Source organism: Betta splendens, chromosome 5, assembly GCF_900634795.4.
Source record: "Betta splendens chromosome 5, fBetSpl5.4, whole genome shotgun sequence".
NCBI classification, from domain to species: Eukaryota; Metazoa; Chordata; class Actinopteri; order Anabantiformes; family Osphronemidae; genus Betta; species Betta splendens.
In genome coordinates this window covers 9,956,874-9,978,598 of record NC_040885.2, presented here as the reverse complement: position 1 = coordinate 9,978,598, position 21,725 = coordinate 9,956,874, and the positions used below count along the sequence as shown (strand labels likewise).

General features: G+C 43.6%; 2 protein-coding genes across 4 annotated transcripts; both read left to right on the top strand.

The window, feature by feature from the left end:
* Positions 1 to 4,374: 4,374 nt before the first annotated feature.
* On the top strand, positions 4,375 to 10,468 carry pfkmb (phosphofructokinase, muscle b). 2 transcript variants are annotated; one of them, XM_029151410.3, is made up of 22 exons: positions 4,375 to 4,586; positions 5,536 to 5,609; positions 5,775 to 5,852; positions 6,035 to 6,224; positions 6,312 to 6,477; positions 6,560 to 6,604; positions 6,730 to 6,838; positions 6,953 to 7,048; positions 7,116 to 7,208; positions 7,284 to 7,409; positions 7,531 to 7,595; positions 7,672 to 7,735; positions 7,832 to 7,978; positions 8,091 to 8,161; positions 8,239 to 8,326; positions 8,412 to 8,564; positions 8,667 to 8,831; positions 8,981 to 9,042; positions 9,137 to 9,248; positions 9,337 to 9,436; positions 9,524 to 9,629; positions 9,811 to 10,468. In XM_029151410.3, the coding sequence occupies exons 1-22, from the start codon at positions 4,502 to 4,504 to the stop codon at positions 9,950 to 9,952; spliced, it is 2,337 nt and encodes a 778-aa protein (XP_029007243.1). In that variant the 5' UTR covers positions 4,375 to 4,501; the 3' UTR covers positions 9,953 to 10,468. The 2 variants fall into 2 exon arrangements, with proteins under 2 accessions (XP_029007243.1, XP_029007242.1); XM_029151409.3 differs by having other exon boundaries at positions 8,412 to 8,831.
* A 143-nt stretch (positions 10,469 to 10,611) lies between these two features.
* On the top strand, positions 10,612 to 21,442 carry espl1 (extra spindle pole bodies like 1, separase). Of its 2 annotated transcripts, none has more exons than XM_055509283.1 (32): positions 10,612 to 10,782; positions 10,941 to 11,029; positions 11,198 to 11,506; positions 11,613 to 12,344; positions 12,454 to 12,555; positions 12,644 to 12,755; positions 12,847 to 12,974; positions 13,080 to 13,273; positions 13,372 to 13,614; positions 13,692 to 13,836; positions 14,028 to 14,187; positions 14,301 to 14,440; positions 14,658 to 14,792; positions 14,881 to 14,997; positions 15,084 to 15,255; positions 15,363 to 15,491; positions 15,589 to 15,745; positions 15,832 to 15,941; positions 16,193 to 17,328; positions 17,424 to 17,832; positions 17,930 to 18,061; positions 18,195 to 18,408; positions 18,519 to 18,721; positions 18,842 to 18,969; positions 19,279 to 19,398; positions 19,582 to 19,731; positions 19,827 to 19,994; positions 20,143 to 20,247; positions 20,338 to 20,453; positions 20,543 to 20,626; positions 20,764 to 20,928; positions 21,055 to 21,442. In XM_055509283.1, exons 2-32 carry the CDS (start codon positions 10,949 to 10,951, stop codon positions 21,254 to 21,256), a joined length of 6,498 nt encoding a protein of 2,165 aa, XP_055365258.1. In that variant the 5' UTR covers positions 10,612 to 10,782; positions 10,941 to 10,948; the 3' UTR covers positions 21,257 to 21,442. The 2 variants fall into 2 exon arrangements, with proteins under 2 accessions (XP_055365258.1, XP_029007236.2); XM_029151403.3 differs by having other exon boundaries at positions 19,276 to 19,398.
* The last annotated feature ends 283 nt before the right edge of the window (positions 21,443 to 21,725 follow it).

The following is a 21,725-nucleotide window of genomic DNA, read 5'->3' as shown; positions in this document are numbered from 1 at the left end:
CCCAGCGCTGTGTGTGTGTGTGTGTGTGTGTGTGTGTGTGTGTGTGTGTGTGTGTGTGTGTGTGTGTGTTAGTGGGATAAGTGGGATATGACAGCCGAGTCTATGCTGATGCACAGGCCGGTTCCGCTTTGATCAGCGGCGTCTGGCATTGAGAGGGGGCGGCTAGAGGTGAGGCGGGGCGGGGTGGGGGACGAGGGCGTCTGGATCTCCCACTGGTGCTGATGAAGACGAATGAGCTAACAAGACATGACGGAATTGCTTTTGCAAAGAGGGGGGCTGAAAGCAGCTCAGCGCTATTGTGTTCAGGGCAGCTAAAGGGGCAGGTTGATTTATCGTTCTGACGGTGGATAGCCACCATTTTACCTCCCCTGCCTCATTACCAGGGCCCTATGGTCTTTAATTACAGCCTCTGGCCAGCTCTATTCTCTTATCCATGTCCTTATTACACGAGTCACACCATACATCATGCTATCTATGCTGATAGAGGACAACAGTGCATACAGGGCAGAGCAAAATGTCACACCCATGTTGACTTTATGGTCACTCTGGCCAAGAGAACAGACCGAAAAACCAAAATGTAAGAGAATGATGGAGCCAGAGACCTGAAGGTCAACTCAAGGGCTCGAAATAAACAAGAACAGATGAGACACTGGGAAAGGAGGACAAAAGAAGGGTTAAGACGTGCACATAATGGAAAAGGAGAAATGACAAATGTTGAGGACAATCCTCAGGGAAAAGGGGAAGCAAGGAGACATGTTAAATGCTGTGGGAGGCCTGAGAGTAAGATGGGACCCAGTGGTCCAGGTTGATGAATCCAAGGCCTTTATACGAAATAGAAGAAAAGGCTGTGAAGAAAATACAGGAAACGGAGGGAAGAAAAAGATTAACAGAAGTCTGTGCGTAGTAAAATTAAAATCCTTTTGCTGTCAAGGGTTGCTGGGGTGCACAGAGCCGGTTCCAGATGTCAGTGGGTGGGAGGCAGGGCACAACCTGTCCAGTGTCTGACACAGCTGACATATAAAGACACACACTCATTCACAGATAACGGCAAAGTTGCCAAAGAAAGAGGACGGACGTGGAAACTCTACAGAGAAAGCGTGTAAAAGCTCAGGACTAACCACCATGCTGTGATTTTACCACTCATATGAGCTCTAGTTTATAAACAGTAAGTATTCTGAATACATTTATTACGACCAAACTGGGAAAAGATGAAGGGAAGGAGATCGATCCCACCCCCATCAATTTATCACTGTAAATCCATTAGCTCTCGAAAATATCAGCCTATTAAAACATTCATTGAGCTGATTAAACTGCAATAAAATGTAACAAAATTTGCTCTGACACTTTCAGCTCCTGATTTATTGGAGTGCTTCTCCAGCACCGATAAACACAGCGATGGGAAAGATCAGATGCTGCTGCCACCTGTTGGCTGACTCTGATGTGGAGGAGGCCACACCGGAATTTCAATTCAACGCAAAACGGATCAGAAACGACAAAATACAGCGGTTGTGTTGAACCAGGGAGCATTGTTGGCTTTAAAATGACTTTCTGCATATTTCAATGTGTGAGAATAAAACCTGAATACTTTAAACACAATCCTTAAACGGAAAGAGGAGCAAAGGAAAACAAAAGCCGTGTTTGCTGTTGTCAGAGATATAGATTCAGCTTCTATGTGTTAAGATGAAGCTATTCTCAGGAGGATTTCACAATCAATACATCCTGTAAAATACCTGACACTCTATTGCAACATGTTTTACGCACCATGGTCTAATTTTTTCACTGTACACCTGAGGCAACGGTAGAAGGTGAGAGGTCACGATGTGACAATATCCAGTCCACATTTCACTGCATTAGCTGAGCTGGAAGTGTTTTGTAACTGGTGTCGTATTGATCCCCGTGGTTTATTACAGGCGGTGTGAGCGTTAACGCTGCACAGGAAGACAGGACGGGGGATTACCTGGAAATTGTGCTATTGATTGGGGTTTGCCTCCAGAGAGAGAGCTGCACGCCACTCAAAGCACCAGGGGCCTGGACAGACGCACAAACACCGCCTGAGACGTGTGTTTATGACAAGCTGCCTTCTGTCCACAATGATATATTTACTCTAAAGGCAAAGCATTATGTTAAAGGACAGGCTGTCGAGTCACCGTGTTCACAAATGCCACGAGCTGATGAATCCCATCCAAGGAAACGCTTCATTTAATTTTGATCAATCTGATGTGATCTATCTGAGAAGCGCCTCGGTGTTGTATTTACAGTGGCTTAAAGCAGCCTAATCAATGTGGGAGGCCATGCATTGTATCACCAGATGTGAGAACACTACTGTAATCTCAGCCTGCTCTGGTACCACAGTCATTAGAATGTCACAGCCCCACGGCTGCATAGCTCCGCGTCTGCCGAGCGGCTGCCACGTCTGTCAGCGGCGGTTTCAAAAGACGGACCCAGTTTCACTTTGAGGCCTTCAAACAGCTTCTAAGGCAACTTTTGATGTTGTTGTTGTCATATTAACATTAATGAAGCATCACAAACCTGTGTCTACTGTAATATTCAGGTAAAAATAATCCGTATTAAAATAATTTGCACAATAATAAGAACCAACTTGGTTTTGCACAGCATAGAATGTAAATGATTTTCCATCACAATTTTTATATCAAGTCTTTAAAGGATAAATGACAATATCCACACCTAAAACCATATAAAATAAAATAAAATAAGATTCTCCACTTAACCTTAGACCAGCTTGTCATTATCAGCTCAGCCCTTGACAAATGAAGCACCGACACTGCACCTCTCTCATAATTATAGACAGCGGTGACTTGCACATATTGCAATGAAGGTCATTGGTTTACAATGGAGCAGTGGCATCAACGCTATTAATACGGATCCCATTCAGAATGGCTTCTCGAGGAAGGCAGGAGGATGTGCAGCGTGGGTCTCCTCTCAGTGCCGTGGTGGCTCTCGCTGGCTCTGCTGCTCGGTCTCCTGTGCTGGTTCAGGAAGCAAGGTCAAGGTAAGCACACGGAATTTCTGTGCCTTCGTGTGTTTGCAGCTTTGCTCTTTTGCCTTTGCTTCGCTCTGTTGCACTTTATTATTTTTCAATCATTGCATTCGCATGAGTATCTATGACGTCTTAATAATTTGTAAGCGCTCGTATGTTCAACAGGTAATAAATACTCCATGCTATGTTTTGAATAGATCAGTCATAGAAATGACAGTGCAGCTTTACAGTAATGGCGCTAATGAAGGGAGGAGCTTCAGTGTGTTTCATAGATAGCAGCTGAGGGTGCATTCAGACGTCACGTGTCTATTTACAGACACAGCATCCCGCTCTCCATGAGCACACAATGAGTTCTGAGCACATTTAAGCATTTGCTACAGTTTATGCATCTCATTTGAGAATTTTTTTGTGTAGATTGTTGACATAAAATTTTAAATAATTCTTTTTTGTGTGTGACCTTCTGTGATAAGCTGTAACTCAAGATAAGGGCAGTGGGAGGAAACGCTTGTAGGCTGATACAGTAGAGGAGGTTTACACCATGACCAAAAACAAGATGTTAATTTTACTAAAACAAAATGGAAAAAGAAATGTGAGGAACAACGTGTGAGTAAGAAGTTTAGTTTAGTGTAGTTTTAGGGTCTGGCTCACACTTTGACTAATGCCATTCCGTTCCTTAGGTGGCGACAGTGAAAGCAAGACATCCTCGAACTCTGATCCAGCAGGAAATGCTGGTAAGCCACACTGCAACTAATCACTGTGCATTTCATGAGGAGTATTTGAATAATCGCGTGGTAAATAAAGATCCAGTTTCAGAATGTGTGGCGTGTTATATAACGGTGCCAATAAGCACATGTACAGTATATGTGCTGCTGTGCAGATTGGATTTCTACCTGCAACAATTACAAACATTTGGAGGAAGTGACACTGAAGCATTGAGAGTATTGATCAAATAAATAAATGCAACAGATGTCTTCTCTTCAGCTACACAACGACCTCAACAAAGAGCAGCATTGACTGGATGGATGAATTCATATCAACATTCAGGTCATAGTGTGATTGGACACATTTGTGTTACCAGCGAGCAACACCACTTTTAATAGTATAGATAATAAACAAATGTGTTGTGGTATTTAAAACTCATGTCCACTGTGATTCACGTTGCAAAAAAATGAAGGGGCTCAATTAAAAGAAGTTGGGGAAACTTGTGTTTCCCCAACTTGTGTGTGTGTGTGTGTGTGTGTGTGTGTGTGTGTGTGTGTGTGTGTGTGTGTGTGTGTGTGTGTGTGTGTGTGTGTGTGTGTGTGTGTCTAAATGGGTTTGCTATGTGCGCCCCCGCTTCTGCCAAGACAGCCCAGCTCGGCACCCCTGCCTTTGCTATCACTTTCCAAACAGTCAGGCTGAGCTGGAGGTCCGAGGCTCCTTCTACTCCACACAGTGAAGCAGGGTGTCAGGGATTTTCACACTAAAGGCCTCTTTCCCTCAGCCAGATTCAGCTCCAGGACCATGGCACAAACAGCTCCCGTCGATCCAACCAAGTTGGGAGTGGGTCGGGCGATCGCTGTGCTGACCTCGGGAGGAGATGCCCAGGGTGAGTGGAGAGAGAAGCGTTCCCGGCTGCTATGTGGGGGGAGGAATGCCAACGCTGGGGCTGCTGGTTGCTGCCCTGAGCAGGTGGTTGAGAGGATCTAAGATCTGGAATAACAGGGATTAATGACAAGGGGGTGATTGATTCTCATGGCAGCAAACAAGGAAATCTAGATTTGAATAGCAACAGATTATTTTCAATTTGACTCATTATTTAAATTTTCTGTAGTCACACTTTTCATATAGAGTTTGGCTAAACTGGTAAATGAATCATGATCAGCTAAAGCTGTTGTGAGAATGTGAGACACACTCTTGACCTTTAACTCTCTGTCTCCGCTGTGACCTTTGGGGACTCTGTGAGCGACCCCAAACACTCCGTCCGTCACACAGTCTCCATATGAATGTTTTTGTGCCTGTCTAAGTACAAGTACAAGTCAAGAGAAGTGTGTAAACACAAAACCGTGAAGTTGTCCTGTCTTCTTTTCATTCATAATCCCCATTACATTTACTTTCTTCTGCTGTCTCTCCACCAGTGTGTGTGTTATGAGCGCTAATTTTAGAAAGCCGACCTTTCTGTCAAGGGTTTGTAAAGTGTTATGAGAGCACGAGCGAGCTGCCTGCTTTCCTTCACCTCTCCTCTGCTCTTTCACACTGTAAGTGGAGAAGCTCTGGGCAGCTTCAGAGTGAATCTACCCGTGTGCTGTCCTTTAAGCAACCCCCACATGTGTTGAGGAGGTTCATGCACAGGCTAAAAGGAGAAACGCTCCCGTTTTTGAGCCTTTCGGTTGTTCATCTACCGAGGAAAGCACCATGAGGCCAACTGGGAGCCTTGGTAGACAATCAAATGATCCCAGTCCGGTTGTCGTACACATGAAGTTCCCCAAATCCGTCAAAGTAGAAGAAGATTAATTTGCCAAAACTAAAACAGTAAACCTGTTACACTTTGCCTGCAGGTATGAACGCAGCAGTGAGGGCCACAGTGCGAGTGGGAATTTACACTGGAGCCAAGGTGTTTTTTGTCCATGAGGTAAATTATACTTTTTATTATTGTTTTTTAAAGTCATGATGCAGTTAGCTTTTTATGAACTGCTACATCGCCTGTTCAGTGGAAAACCTGCACGTGTACTGTGTGTAATTTGTAACGTGTACTGTGTGTAATATACCCGATGGGCGTGATGTCCTGCGTTGCCAGGGTTACCAGGGGCTGGTGGACGGTGGAGACCACATTCGACCTGCTACCTGGGAGAGCGTGTCAATGATGCTGCAGCTGGTAACAACATTCATCCTCATGTTTACTGTTGGGAGGGATGTAACTCTGTAGGCCAAACGGTCATTCAAAGGCCAGGGTTCATTAACAGCAGCCTCAGTAGGCCTTAGACATTAGCACTAAGATGTCACGTGGACCTATTAGGTTATTAATAAACCTGCGCCTTCCTCCCCGTCGGATCTCAGGGTGGGACTGTGATCGGAAGTGCCCGCTGTCAGGATTTCCGCACAAAGGAGGGACGCACCAAGGCCGCCTGTAACCTGGTCAAGCTGGGCATCACCAATCTGTGCGTGATCGGAGGCGACGGCAGTCTAACGGGTGCCAACCAGTTCCGCTCAGAGTGGAGCGAACTGCTGGCGGACCTGGTCAAAGCTGGTGAGAGGCGTTTTAATTAACACCAAGTCCACGCGAGGCCCTGGTGCTGTGGTAAAATGGACTGATGCCATTTCAATCTGTCGTCAGGTAAAATCACCGCCAGTGAGGCCAAGACGTCCTCTCACCTCAACATCGTGGGCATGGTGGGCTCCATAGACAACGACTTCTGCGGCACAGACATGACCATCGGCACGGACTCCGCCCTGCACCGCATCATAGAGATAGTGGACGCCATCACCACCACGGCGCAGAGGTTTGCTCTTTCTGGAGGCACTGGTGCATCTCTGTGAAGGGTCCTGTGCTGGTAAAACTCACTCTAAAATGTTGCTCTGCAGTCACCAGAGGACTTTTATCCTGGAGGTAATGGGCAGACACTGCGGGTAGGTCCAGCATGTTGCATGAGGAGGTCGACTAGTCCTGGTCCCTGTAGTTTGTTACCTCAAGGTTTAATTTAATATTAGGTCACTAACATTGTTGGACTCTAACTAGCTATCACTTCCTCCAGTTACCTGGCTTTAGTGACAGCTCTGGCCTGTGGCGCTGACTGGGTGTTCATCCCAGAGATGCCCCCAGACGACGGATGGGAGGAGCATCTGTGCAGGAGACTGACTGAGGTCAATTTCTTGTGTAACATTATCATCTTTTACTATCTTTAATGTGTGTGTGTGTGTGTGTGTGTGTGTGGCAATATGGATGCTTCATTCTAAACTTCACCGTGTCCTCCTCAGCAAAGGAGCCGAGGCACCCGTTTGAACATTGTCATTGTTGCAGAGGGAGCCATGGACCGTCAGGGTAAACCGATCACCTGCGACCTGGTCAAAGAGGTCAGTAAAGAGACTCCTTGTACACTAGAAAGGAGAAAACGCCATGATGAACTCTCTGTCTGTCCAGCTGGTGTCCAAGCAGCTAGGATTTGACACGCGGACCACCGTCCTGGGCCACGTGCAGAGAGGTGGAACTCCCTCTGCCTTTGACAGGATTCTGGTAACAGCTCACTGCCACCGTGTGCGCCAGCTGTGCTGCCCTCCGTGACTCTGAAAGCGATCTTGTATGACGCAGGCGAGCAGGATGGGCGTGGAGGCCGTGATGGCTCTGCTGGAGGCCACGCCGGACACGCCTGCCTGCGTGGTCAGCCTGTCCGGGAACATGGCTGTCAGGCTGCCTCTGATGGAGTGCGTGCAAGTGGTAAAGCAAACTATGACCCTACCGTTCGAGTCAAATGATTTAAAAAGGCTTAATCCATTTAAAATACATCAGTAATGGCAGATCTTTTTGAATGAACAGTTCTTTTTGATTTTCACCTAAGACTAAAGATGTCACCACAGCCATGGGTGAAGGGAGGTTCGACGATGCAGTGAAGCTCAGGGGAAAGTGAGGCACGCGTCATCTGCAATGCTCAGGTGCTGTGTTGGCTTTCAAATACATTTCTGCTCATTTTTGCCAACAGGAGCTTTGAGAACAACTGGAACACCTACAAAATGCTGGCCCACGTACGCCCCCCAGACACAAAGGTGGGGAAAGACAGTTTACCCGGCTCACATAGCACACCTCTCATTCGATAGAAAGAATTCAACCTTTGTCTGTTTCTGGGATTTCACTTCCATCAGAGTAACATCAACATCGCCATTCTGAATGTGGGAGCTCCGTGCGCTGGAATGAATGCTGCCGTCCGCTCGGCCGTCAGGATTGGGCTCCTGCAGGGTCACCAGATGCTGGCGGTGCACGATGGCTTCGATGGCTTGGCACACGGAATGGGGAGCTTTAATTACATGCACATTAAATGCATCAAGTCTCTTAATGGTTTTAAGAGAGTTAATTAGTTAATTAAAGTATATATTATAAATCACACACTCTGTCCATGCACAGATTGAGCCTATTGGTTGGTCTGGAGTAGCAGGGTGGACAGGAAAGGGGGGCTCCATGCTGGGAACTAAGAGGTAAGACATGTTGACACTCACTGGAACAATGAGCCTGTGTGATACACTATTATCATGTATTTCTCCTTGTTTTGCAGATCTCTGCCAAATGAATTCATGGAGGAAATCAGCTTGAGCATCACTAAGTTTAACATTCATGCTGTCGTCATAATTGGAGGCTTTGAGGTGAGCGTTTCGTCTGCTCTCCTAGAGGTTCAGCTGGTGTAATACTATGCTATGTGGACAACAACAGATCTTTCTCGTGTCTTAGGCGTTTGTTGGAGGGCTGGAGATGATGCAGGCTAGACACAAGTATGAGGAACTGTGTATTCCCCTTGTTGTAGTTCCTGCTACTGTTTCCAACAACGTCCCTGGATCAGACTTCAGTATTGGCGCTGACACGGCCCTTAACACTATAACAATGGTACAATTCATACAGTACACAAAAACACCCGCAAATGAAACCGTTAATGATCAAACTTACTATATTCAATGTTCTTTCAGTTGTCTCTCTCTTGTGGTTCAGACATGTGATAGGATCAAACAGTCCGCTGCCGGCACCAAGAGGAGAGTGTTCATTGTTGAAACAATGGGAGGATACTGTGGCTACCTGGCAACCATGGCCGGCTTGGCATCTGGAGCGGATGCTGCCTACATCTATGAAGAGCCCTTCAACATTCATGACCTGGAGGTTTGTCCTCCTGCAGAACGAAAAAATCCCGACATCATCCTGTTGATGCTGTGCATCCTGTTGATCATGGAGGTGTTACATTCTATCATTCATAATGTTGATGAATGATTGGTGGACTGGTCTCAGTGGTGCAATGTTTTTGCCTGTAGTTGAATGTGGACCATCTAGTGGAGAAGATGAAGACCACAGTGAAGAGAGGACTCATTCTCAGGTGTGTGAAATCAAGCTTCACACACTGCGACACTGTAAATACAAGGGGAGAAACTGGGATTATTTTTACACAATATTGTACTTGACTTTTCCAGAAACGAGAAATGCAACGCAAACTACACCACAGACTTTATCTTCAACCTGTACTCAGAAGAGGGCAAGGGTGTGTTTGACTGCAGGAAGAATGTACTTGGACACATGCAGCAGGTGTGGCCATTAACGCGACTCTTTCGCTCCTCGTGCACAGACACATGCTCGTCACACAGTTCACTATCATAAACTCCTCTGTCATCAGGGGGGAACACCCAGTCCTTTTGACAGGAATTTTGCCACCAAGATGGGAGTCAAATCCGTCCTTTGGTTGACTGACAAGCTGAAGGAATGCTACAGACACGGTGAATGCATGACCTCACGAATGGTGAAAATGACAGTAAGCGATGCATCCTGTGCACACTTAACTAACGCTTCATCTCAAACTGCAGGACGCATTTTTGCCAACTCTCCAGACTCTGCCTGTGTGCTGGGCATGAGGAAGAGATCTTTGGTCTTCCAGTCTCTGGCAGAACTTAAAGAACAAACTGACATTGAGTAAGGTTTACTTTTTCAGTTTTCTACTTCTTCTCAAATTATCTGATTTAATGTGATAATATCATTTAACCTCAACATGACATCTAATAAAAAGAATGAACTAAGACTTGCAGCTGTAGCTTTCAGTTAATTGTTCATCTAAATGTAAGCAGATCATATATTAACACCTTTTTTTCTGTAGACATCGTATTCCAAAGATTCAGTGGTGGCTACGACTGAGGCCCATTCTGAAAATCCTGGCCAAGTACAAGATCAACCTGGACACCTCTGAGAAGACTGCCATGGAACATGTCATCAAGAAGCGAGGCTTAGTTCCACAGTAGTTATTACTGCCATTGAGATCTGGCATGTTCTGTCTTCTTTTTGAAGCACTTTGTAACCTCAGACTCTGAAAAGTGTTATGCAAATAAAGCTAATAAGTATAACACCAACACAAGGTATAGAATTAATGCCCAAAGTCACTTTTGAATTATGACCCTCTATTTTGGTCAAATACCAACATATTTAAAACAATTAATGTGTTCCTAGTTTTAGTTAGTAGGAATTACAGCTATTTCCATCTTCTGGACTACACTGTTTTTTGCACTCTTGTCCACACTGGAACATTAATGCTGTTATTAAGCTGCTTCTTTATAGTGTTCTGACACCAAAGGATCATGATGAAACTCATGTCTTAACTGTCCTGGATGTTATCTAGGTTATGAATCAAGTAACTTATTTATCTCCTCCTTTGTATTTATTAAGGGTCTGTTTAATTATCATGTTCTTTGCTTGGTATAAACTATTCAGTCCAACTTTAATCACCATTGAATGACGTAATAAAGAAGGTCAGAGTCACACTTTGTAGTTCTCAGTTTGAAGCCTCTCTTTGAGCCTCGTACAGTTTGGTCAACTTGTAGCAATGACGCGAGACGGGCTAGGAACTATATTACCCACAAGTCCCCGCGTTGTCGCGTAGAGGCGGGCGTGCTTTCGGATTGGTTAGAAGCAACCGTTCAAATACATTGCGCGGTGGACACAGTGTTCAACATTTGACTGATAAAGTTTTCACCTGTTTAGTAGTTGTAGTGCTGGTTAGGCGTATGTTGTAATGGAAAGCAAGTCCAATTTTTATACACTTTAAGAGAAAGTTCTCATATATGATTCGATTCAAGTAAGTCGCCGTTTATTTATCAAACGTTGGTTAACGTTAGTTGGACGCCGTCATAGAAGGACGTTGTCGCTAACCTTAGCTTAAGCTAACGAGCAAAGTATGTCTTTACAAACTTTACGAGTGAAACAACTAATTTTTGACTGACGTGTCTTTTGCAGTTTTCGACATGAAGTGTTTAAAAGTGGACGAGTACATCAAGCGCAGTGCTTCATTGAAAGAGACAGAACTTTTGCTTCAAGATCTGGAGGTTAGCATTAACTCAAGTCGCCTAATTTTCTGATGAACCGCTCTTGTAAATACCTAAGAACATTTTTAAACATTGACTTGTATGCCGCCCATTAATTACCATAATCAAAATGGTTTTAAAAAGCTGTTGTACTGAACAAATGATCCTAACCTGTTTGTTTTTCTGTAGAGTTATGTGAAGAGTGGACCAGGTTTACAGGGTCGCACGCTGTGTGACAGAGTCATCAGAGCCTGTAACCATCAGCTTGGAGTCGGATCTCTTGACTTGGACCATGTCTGTCAGTTAGTGAAGCTGGTGGAGCTTTCCATTCATGGCTATGATGTGTCTGCATCACTTGTTCCTCAGAGCAGTCCATTGTACATAGAAAAAATAATTTTCCATATAGTAAAGAAGCTAAGTTCCCTAGAAGCTCACAATTTATGCAGTCATGTGGCAGGGTTGCTGCACAGCAGGCTTTCTCCAACATCATGTCATCAGGTATGTTACACTTAGATTACACTATAGATGTTTATAAAATTGTGCAGTGTATATACCATATACACACAATAGATGATTGTTTCAATACTATTAATGTTTTCTGTAGACTGAGGACTACTGTATTCTTGTGCGGAGTTGCTTCTCCGTGCTCTGGAATGGACTTTCTGCAGCCAAAGACAGGAAAGTCCTAAATGCCCAGGACAAACTCCACTACCAGATGCAAGCACTTGCCTTCCTGCTGTTGTTGAATGCAGAAACGTCTTCCTTCTCCAAAGTTCCAATCTATTCTGATGATGCCATCACTGAGTTTGAGAGTAACTGTGACCGAGTGACCAAGGAGGATGCGACCTTTCTTTTGCAGGAAGTGGACACACTTTTCAGCAGAGGTTGGGATAGTGGCCGAGTTTGTAATGGAGATGTTGCTATTCCAAGTTTATTTGTGCTTTCAGAAATAGTATTAACTGTAGTTAAGGTGATGTGCGTGGCTGGCCACAATGAACTAGTCTCCAGCTTTCTGAATGAAATTGAAAGGAAAGTGCGAGGCTGTGGAGACTGTCAGTGTACACCTCTGTTGCTTGGTAAGTGGGCAGTAAAACTCCACTTGATGATGAAGGCCGGCAAAGAGAGTGCAGAGGGTTTGACAGAGTGTACCAAAGCCTTAAGGACACTCTCAGCAAACTTAGGGGACCAAGAAGCACATGCAGTTCTGGAGGGCTGCAAAGTTGTTATGTGGGCCGTTGAGAGTGCCCACAAAAAAGGATTAAGTGGACCTGTACTTCTGGCCTGGTTTTCGTTTCTCGAGGAGCACCAAAATCTGATATTGAAAATGATGAACAAGGCAAGTGTCTTTATAGACTAAGAGATGAATTCTTATTTGCTTTCTATTCTTCTATTCAAAATGTGTAGGAATAACACTAATTATAGTATACCATGTGTTCTGTTTACAGAATTCAACTTGCCAAGCTGAAAGCAACAGACTGCAACAAACCCTTTGCATTAGTCTTTATCAAGGCTTTGTTTTTGCTTATGAGAGTATGCTCTCGTCACAGGTGAGGATAACATACAGCAACTTATTCATCTTACAAAATGTAATCTAAACTAGACTTAATTCTGAGCTCTGTAATTCTTCATTCCTAGCTTGAGGACAGTGGTACCCTGGACCGGGTGCTGCTCTACTGCCAAGCCACAGCCGGACAGTTAATAAGTGAACTTCGAAAGCTCCCAAGTGAAAACCTCTTTATCAAAGCAGGTCATTTTTTTACTTCTTGTTTATTTTAAGTTTATTTTGATATTTCCTCTGCTTATCTAAAATTTTCATTGTGTTGTCTCATTTCTTGCAGTTATTACAGTGAGCAACTTAGCTTGTGGGTTATACAACCAGCGTCTGTATGACCAGGCCTTCACGCTAGTTGAGATTGTTTGCAGGGATCTATGCAAAAGTTGCCCAGTATCGCTCTCTGTTGATAGGGTAGGTTCATCTTTTGTTGTATACACAGCCTCAGTTTATATTCAGTTGTACAAAAGTAGTGTCATTGACTTTTTCTATGGTATTCACATTCTCATTCTCACCTAGTTGAATCGACTCTTCATGTTGGCTGTGCAAACTTCACGGCGAGCTCAACAGCTGGAGCGAGCACTTGACTGGGTCGTCCTGTGGTTGAAAACTCTAGGGGAAAATGTCTGTGCTCACATGGCTGAACCACTCTCTCTGTGGGTAAAAACGAAGATCGATGCAGCACGTAACTCTGAAGAGGACATCCGACTAAGGTATGGTCTATAAACGGCAAGGTTTGCTGTTTCATTCGTGAAATGGTGCCGTGTGTGTGAAGTGAATAGAAATTCACACTTATTACATTTTGGAACAGGACATTACGCGATGGTTTCAGTCCTGATGTCCCTGATGAGAGCGTAATGCTTTGCCTCTTGGAAGAAGAGTTGCGCGCATATAAGGAGGTGGCCGGGGACACTGCTCAGGAGCGTTATAACACACTCTGTGATCTTCTGGACATTTGCCATGAGGAGAGTTCGCACACCCACCTTCGTGCAGTCTACCTTTGTGAAATGGCCCAAGTTGTGTGTTTCCAGGATTTCAGTGAACAGACTGACTGGTAGGAACTGTTATATTGTCCTTTTATTCACACCTTACTCCTGTCCTGTGGTTCACTGTGTTTGTCTAATTTTACAGCACAGCAGTTGACTTTACTCATGAATCTCTGCGGCTATTGGAGGAAGAACCTGAGACTCCAGAGAATGCTGATAAACTGAAGGATGACAAGGCACATACCTTACTCTGGCTCTATATCTGCACACTGGAGAGGAATCTTCAGAAGGCAAGTACTGCTCAAACTTTGTTGTTTTCCTAGAATGGCATAAGTACTAAAACTGAAAGTCATTCAGCCTAATACCTGCTGCTTGTTCAACTGCCAGACAGGAAAAAAAACTGGAAGTGAAATTTTGATAATTAGACAGTAAAATTTAAAATAAGGACATGTAACAAATAGTATTGCGTGTTTATGTCCAGGCCATTGAGAAGGATACAAAACTGCGAGAGCTGCGTGAGCAGACACAGTTTGTGGACAACCCTATAGGAACAAATGATTTTGATTATGAAGACAAGCAGAAGACCCAAGACAGCATTCTGGTGTATGAAGGTCTACAGTTTAACCTGGCTGCAGAGAACGGTAGGAAACCCTTTCTCATATCATCCACCGTCCCTGCAAATTGGCTGTTGTCTAGTTTAAAACACATTGCTGCCTTTGTGTGTAATTCATGCATCTTCATTTTGTTGTTTAAGAGTTGTGCAAGCCTTTGGATGAAGCATTGAATGAATGGTCCACTCTTTTAAAGTCTCCAGTGCTGCCTTCAATCAGGAACCCTAAGCAGACCTGTAGCTCTATTGCCTTGACTGCATCTCTCTTCAGGCTAATGGGAAAGGTAATGAGATTAGGGCAAAATCATTCTTGATCATTTGTTTTGCTTGTATTTAACACCAACAGATTTGATTTTACTTCTGTCTGTTCCCACAATTTATAAAACACAAAGACTTGCAGTACAGATTTTCCACTTTTATCCGGTTGTTATCACTGCTGTTAATCATCCAGGTAATTAGACTTTCTGTGTAGTAATCCAATCCCTGTGTTTCCTCATGTAGCCCCTTAAGGCTTTGGAAGCTTACCAGCTTACTATTGGACTTTCACATCACCTTGCTGATGCGCAGGGTCGTGCCAACTTTCTGTGTCAATCAGCAAGCCTCCTGCTGGAAATCGGCTCTCCTGACCTGGCTTTGGTAATGCAGATTTATAATCCCTATTCCCAGCAATATATCATGTTCATATGGGATTAGTAGATGTTTAATGTTAGTGTTTTTCTTTCAGACCCAACTAGAGTTAGCAGAGAATAATCTTGCCACAGATACCACTGTTGATGGACCTTCTTCCCTCTCTATGTTGACAATTCTGTTAAAAGCTCAGTACTGCTACAGCACTGGACAGGTGTGTAATGTGTACAAATGAGTTTTTTTGGTACAGGGTATTTCATTACATTTTCTTTAAGTTGTCCCCGTGTGGTCATATTTCAGGTGGCTCGTGGCGTGCCTTATCTGTGTGAGGTGCTCAAAGAAGTGAATGAGCAAAGGCAGTCAAAGAGCTGGTATCTCCTGCGTGCTCGTGCACTTCAGACCTGCTGCTCCTATCTCAGTTTGGACACAGCTACAGTGCCAAAAGCTCAGCGCAGCTGTATCACACAGCTTGGTAAGGAGCAAAACCTTTTATAACTAGGTGGTTTTGTGAATCTTTTTGGCTTTATTACATCGTAGCTGTGAGGTTTCTCAGTTTTTAAGAATGGATTTGTTTGTTAGGTATAAACAGCCCGGACACTGCTCTCTATGAAAGTCTGAAGCTTCTCTGCAGCTTGCTGGTTACACTGGTGGGTAAAGGTCTATATGGGACTACTGGCAACATCTCAGATGTGCGTTTTGTTGACCAAGGTATGTCTGTCAGACACATGGGCCAATGCTTCATTTAATGCTGTCCTACAATTACATCTCTGTCTCTCTGTCTCTCTCTTGCTTGTTCCACTAAAAGGAGATAACCTAGTGCTGAAATGGCAGTTGCTCTCAGAGCTGTTAAACTGCTCTATGAAGATGGTGGCATTGAGGAGCTCCTGTGGGGCCATCAATGATGCCAGACTCCAGTGCCTTGAAGCCCTTAAACTGGCCATTAAACTGCAAGCCCTTGGCAGGTATGTACATGTGGATAGTGTAATTAAAAAATGCTTTTTGATCTATTTCCTTAATCTCTTCCTTTGTTCCTCTTGGGTTTCTGTAGATGTGCTGAGCTACTGGTGATAAAAGCTGAGTTGGAGCTGATGCAGGGTGAAAGAGAGGAAAGTGGATATGATCTCGACAAAGTCAGGAACCTTCTGGAGCTCTGTACAGGTCAGTTTGGAGAATTGTGTCAATTCTTTGGCTTTCAGTGAAGTCAATTAGTAACATTGATGTTAAAGTTTATTAGTAAAATTATTTATTGTGGTGGTTATTGGTAAATATACATTCATCATGGAGGATATATGAACTCTATATACAAAAGCCGCCCCCCAGGACTCTAACCCAGGCAATATACTGTACAGATAGATACTAGGCAGAGAAGCAAGCTAACATTTAGAATTTCACTTTTTTGTTTGTTCCAGATTTTTCTGATCAGGTGAAGAAGACTGGGGTGAAAATTAAGCCAAGAAAAGGTCGTCTATTGCAGAAAACACAGTTTCCCCTTCCAACCTCGGAGGAAGATTTTAAGAGCATCCTGAGCACTAGATGGATCAGCAAAGAGCCTGTAGTCAATGATCCAGCCAACTCCCCGCCTCTTAAAGCCCAGCCTCGACGCTGGCTCTCCTCCCTGATGCATGAATCTAACTGCCAGTGCCCCTGCTGCTCTGAACCCTGTCTGGGCCGTGCTACTGCTCGCTGGGCTGCCACACAAGCTGATGTGCTTCTCCAACTAGATCCCAATGAAGCCAAAGTTAGTTTTAGACTTCGATGGGCAGCATTGACTCGCTGCAAGAATGTCACTGCCAAACTTGGGGCAAAATTGGCAAAACTTTTCCCTTCTTGTGGACCCGCCAAAGGCATCTTGAAACCTTCCATGATGCAGGATGTGGTGGGTCGCGTGTACCTTTGCATGGCCCTGCCTGCCCTGGAACCAAGACTTAGCAAAGTCTGCAGTATATGGAAGGTACTGGAAGCCGGCCTATCATTTGTGGATTCAACTGTCTCTCCAGCTCTAAGACCTGTGAAGGCAGGCCTAAATGCAACCAAAGCCATAGCGTTACTGATTACATTAGCTTCAAAAAAGGGCTGCAACCCAGAAGAACTCTTCTTGAATGCTTGGACGTGGAACGCACCCGAAGAACAGAAACTGATTAAATCAGAAGAGAAAAATGTACATTCATCATCAAAAGAAGGGATCTCTCAAAAACCCAAAAACTCTACTAAACTATCTGATGTTGGTGACAATACAAAGGTAAAGGTGGTCAAGCCCAGGATTGGAGTGACGGGTGTCTCAACAAAAGGAAAAAGTCAAGTTCCCATGACCCCAGTAATGATAAAAACAAAGCCCACTGTTAAGGATCTTGGTACTTTTGACTTCAACACAGTGGTACCTACATTGTCCTGTACTCCTATTCAAAAAGCGAAACCTGTGGTGCAGAAAGCACCAAGGACTGCTACTAAGCTTCAGTTCCAGGTATATGAAGAGCTTTCACCAGTTCAGGACAAAGCCCAAGCTGTGCCTGCTGCCCCCAAACGCACAAAGAAATCCCGTTTCCAGGTTGGCATCTAATCAGCATACACTTTTTGTTGTCTATAGGACATACTACTTGTTTTTATATTAAATGTTTTACTTTTTGATTTGTTTTAATACAGGTGGAGTTTAGTGATGAGAGTGACTCTGAGAGTAATAGTCAAGCAAAGTCTAAAGAAAAATCTGATGCCACTAAAAAGCGACCAACTACGAGAAGAACAACAAAAGCTGCTCTAGATCCTCCTGTGGAAAAGGTTCCACTGAAGAGGCAAGTTAAGGGTAAAAGAAGCAAAGCTTCGTCCTGTGCTGCATCTTCAGAGGATGATGACACGTTGATCAGTCAGCCTGCTCCAACAAGGAGAGGAAGAACCAGAAGAGAGCAGGCCGGGGCACATGCAGAAACGATGGAGGGGCCAGACAAAATGAGAGCAATTGAAGAAGAAACTAACGAATTTCTGGACATTAGCATAGAGCAACTTAGGACATCAGACAATGAAACTCAAGACAATGCTAGTTCAAGTAAAGAGATTGGTATGTAGACAGTATACACAAGTAATTCCACCATAGAGACCACCATAAAGCAAAATCTGGACATGTGCTCACATTCTATGTCTCTGACTTTTTGCAGACATTGATTTTGAGGTCTTGCGGAGGGATATGTGTTGCAGTGTTGAGAGATGTGACTTGTCTGAGATCAGGAGCAGAGATCTACTCGTAGAAGGTCAACAGACCCACCTCCCTCAGTCAAGCAGGAGGCCAGGTGAGTACCTCTGCAATGACTGTCTAAACTTAACATGCTGATTTAGTTGTTGTGAAAATCTTACCCCGTCTCTTTTATTCTGTGCTTTAAATGCAACTGTTAAAAATGGATTCTGATATTTTTTTCTTTGTAGACAATGTTTCTCTGGAGGACATTCAGACATTGCTCCGCTCGTCTTGGCTAAGCTTTCAGCACTTCCCCTCTCCCACTCTCTACCCGGCTGTTTGTTCTCTTCTGGCCCTGACCATTGGACAGCAGGATCCTGTAACTACAGCAATGCTACATGCCCAGTCCTTAGGCATCACAAGCCGCCATCGCACCATCCGGCATTTAGCCAGCACACTTAGGTAAGTGTGTTTCATATTTGTTCTCAAAACACCTACCTGATCAGCAATATGTGACTACAAACTATGTTATTCACAGTCAAACTGTTATGTTTGTTGTATAATTCTAACAGAAAGCTGAGGAAGTCATTCAGTCAACTGACAGACAAGATGGATGCTATGAGCCTAAATGAACCCAGTTCAAATGGACAGACTTCTACTGAAAAGAGGTTGTCTCAGATAGAGGACATCTTTTCTTTCCCTACTGCTGACTCCTCATCTTTCCCCGAGAGCCACTGCAAAGAGTTTCTCCATCAACTTAATCACCTTCCCCCTGGTAAATAACCATTTTCTCAGTTGGTCTGATTTAACTATATGAGCAGCTTGCTATACTTGTCAATGGGTATTTTGATTACACATTATATCCTACCACTGTGTGTATCCTATTCCAATTTAGGTGTAACAGTGTGTGTGATGTCTTTGCTTGGAGTAAAACCTGGAGAAATGGGCAACAGCATCATGCTGTCTCGTCTCGAGAAAGGATCTGCCCCTGTCACTGTCCACATCCCCACATCTAAACACCAGGTGTTGCAAATCAGGTTTATTATTCTTTGCTCCAAAAAAAAATGAATACAGGTTTCTAATATAATCAGTGTAATAAAAAAGACATGGTAAACGGGAAATCATAATTATTTGTAATTGTTAAAATAATTTAATGGATTTATTTGTGCATGAACTAATTTTTGACTTTAACATTTTTAACTAGAAAAAAACAGACCTGTGTTGTCATCTTTTAAGCTATTGATAGTACATTTCCACATGACTTCTTAGATATGTTTTCAAATTAAGATCTCCAATGATAACTTTGTTCTTTCTGCCCTTATGTTGCAGCAGCCTATTAGTTGTCTTGTCCAAGAGATGGACAGCATTCAGGTGCAGCAGAAAGTTGTGAGCTGTGTTTCGGAGAAAGCCAAGTGGTGGGAGGGCCGCAGGGCTCTGGACTCTCAAGTCGAGGTGAGTGCTAAGGAAAGGGCACTGCTGGACACTCTTGTAGTGCTTTGCACGGCCCGTATTAAGTGTTTCTGAAACTGCAACATGCAGGCAGCAGGAAATAATTGTTTTACTCTAGTTTAACTAGGAACTAATTGCTTATAGGCTGATGAAAGATTTTGTCTAAGCACTGTCCAATAATTTCAGCGACTGTTAAAAGAAATGGAGACGTCATTGGGATGCTGGAAGAGCTTTCTTCTACCTCTTTCATCTGATCCTGAACTTTTGAAGCAGACACAGCACCTCTGCAAAAAGCTGTCAGCCAGAGGAGTGACAGTCAGTGAAGAAATGTTAAAGGTGTGTGGTTTTTCCATTCCATGGGTCCTGGAGCGCTCAAAGCAGCTGGAATAGAACCTCTAAAATTACAACCACTGACCTCTGTTTTGTTTCAGGCTGTGCTGTCTGCGTCCCCTGAGCTCTCTCAAGAAGACCTCCAAAGGTTTACACTGGGACTTTCTCCACAGTGGGACGTGGAGTGTGACCAGCTTATGCGTACAGCTGTGTCCCAACTCGCAGATAGAGATGAGCCTAAAGGTCATATGGTTCTTATACTGGACAAGGTTGGTTTCATTTCTTTTTTTTCTTAATTAATGGTTCCTGTAGTCAGATATTTGTAGTCAGTCCAAAATAGACCACCTAGTGTTCTTCAAAGTGTTTGCCCTCCAATATAGGACAACATTAATTTGTCTTCTCTCCTGTCTCATGCAGTACCTTCAGAAGTTACCATGGGAATGTATTTCCATCTTAAAATCTCACTCTGTCAGTCGGATGCCTTCTTTACACTCACTGGTTGGGCTAAGCATTCAGAAAGAGGTTAGATCAAACCATAACTGCATGATGTATTGTAATAACAGACACTGAAATTCTAACACACATATGCTTAACTTCAATCTACTCTTCTAGGCTGACTCTCGGTCCGTCCTGAATCAGGGTGTAGATACAAAGCAGGTGTTTTATGTTCTTGATCCTGATGCCAATCTGGGAAACTCTCAGGAGCGTTTCAAGGAATGGTTTAGCAGGTGAGACCAATACTCTGATGGCTAAGAGAAGAATGTGCACTTCAGTCACCAAGTTATTACCTATTTGCTACTTGACTATTTAATTTCAGTCAACCAGAGTGGGAAGGAGTGTGTGGAGTTGCACCAGACTTGGGTCGACTGGAAGAGGCAGTTGCATCGAAGGACCTATACATGTGAGCTTGTGAAAGTGGAGAGGAATAACTACTCTTCTCAGGATTACACATTTGAACATTTGTGTTTTTGTATATGTTTTTTTTAGTGTTTTTATTAGATATTCATGTCAGTGTCCCTCTTTCCCTGGTTTCTTTAGTTACGTGGGTCATGGTGCAGGGGCACGGTTCTTGGACAGCCAGGCAGTCCTGAAAAAGCAGATGAGAGCAGCTTCTTTGCTTTTTGGGTGCAGCAGTGCTGCTCTGGCAGTCCGTGGGGATCAGGAGGGACAGGGCATCATCCTCAACTACCTCATAGCAGACTGGTGAGAATGAGATGGAGCTTTTGATATTGTTGTATTCTAATAAATAATTTTTAATTAATTTTTTTGGATATAATTAGATTATTTCAATTCATAGCTAAGATCATTGGGCATTTTTTTTCTTTCTAGCCCCTTTGTTTTAGGAAACCTGTGGGATGTGACAGATAGGGACATTGATCGCTTCACTAAAGCCTTGTTGGAGTCCTGGCTAAGTGCTGGATCTGGAGCTCCCATCCTGGACTTCATGGGCCCATCTCGTCAGGCCACAAACCTAAAATACCTCATAGGAGCTGCACCTGTTGTGTATGGATTACCAATCCACTTGCGTTAGGTGGACTGATGAGCTAAAACGGCACATGTAAATAAGTCATGACACATGCACATAAAGTTCTGCATTTTCTTAACTTAAAATGATGCTTCAGTTTTAACTGTTTACTATCAACTTGTTGATTTTAGAAATCCTAGTGTTTTAATCCACTTTTTGTTGGACAATTTCTTAATAAATGTGTTTCCTATACAGTCGATGTTTTTCTTGTGAAAAGAGAATCGGGTTGGGTGGTTGCCAGTTAAGCTGAACAAGGAATGCTTTGATTGTAAATTATCAGTTTCTTGTGGGAACTACTTTATCCCAAATGAAATGAAACTTTGCTTTACAACATTGCATAGTTTCTCCATTTCAGTTTGTTTGCATCAATTGATACATTAAAAGGTGGGTGTAAGGTAAGTGTATTTTAATGTGTTGTTCATATATGTCGTACTACCAATAGGCAATAAAAGCAATTAAAATGTTGCAATTTAAT

Bases quoted from the DNA above. Each gene is read 5' to 3' on its own strand.
- pfkmb (XM_029151409.3), top strand. From the start codon at position 4,502: ATGGCACAAACAGCTCCCGTCGATCCAACCAAGTTGGGAGTGGGTCGG. The intron at 7,209-7,283 runs GTAACAGCTCAC...TGTATGACGCAG, and splicing joins CTGCCTTTGACAGGATTCTG to GCGAGCAGGATGGGCGTGGA. The intron at 7,979-8,090 runs GGGAGCTTTAAT...GTCCATGCACAG, and splicing joins ATGGCTTGGCACACGGAATG to ATTGAGCCTATTGGTTGGTC.
- espl1 (XM_029151403.3), top strand. From the start codon at position 10,949: ATGAAGTGTTTAAAAGTGGACGAGTACATCAAGCGCAGTGCTTCATTG. The intron at 13,837-14,027 runs GCAAGTACTGCT...GTTTATGTCCAG, and splicing joins TGGAGAGGAATCTTCAGAAG to GCCATTGAGAAGGATACAAA. The intron at 14,188-14,300 runs GTAGGAAACCCT...TTGTTGTTTAAG, and splicing joins TAACCTGGCTGCAGAGAACG to AGTTGTGCAAGCCTTTGGAT.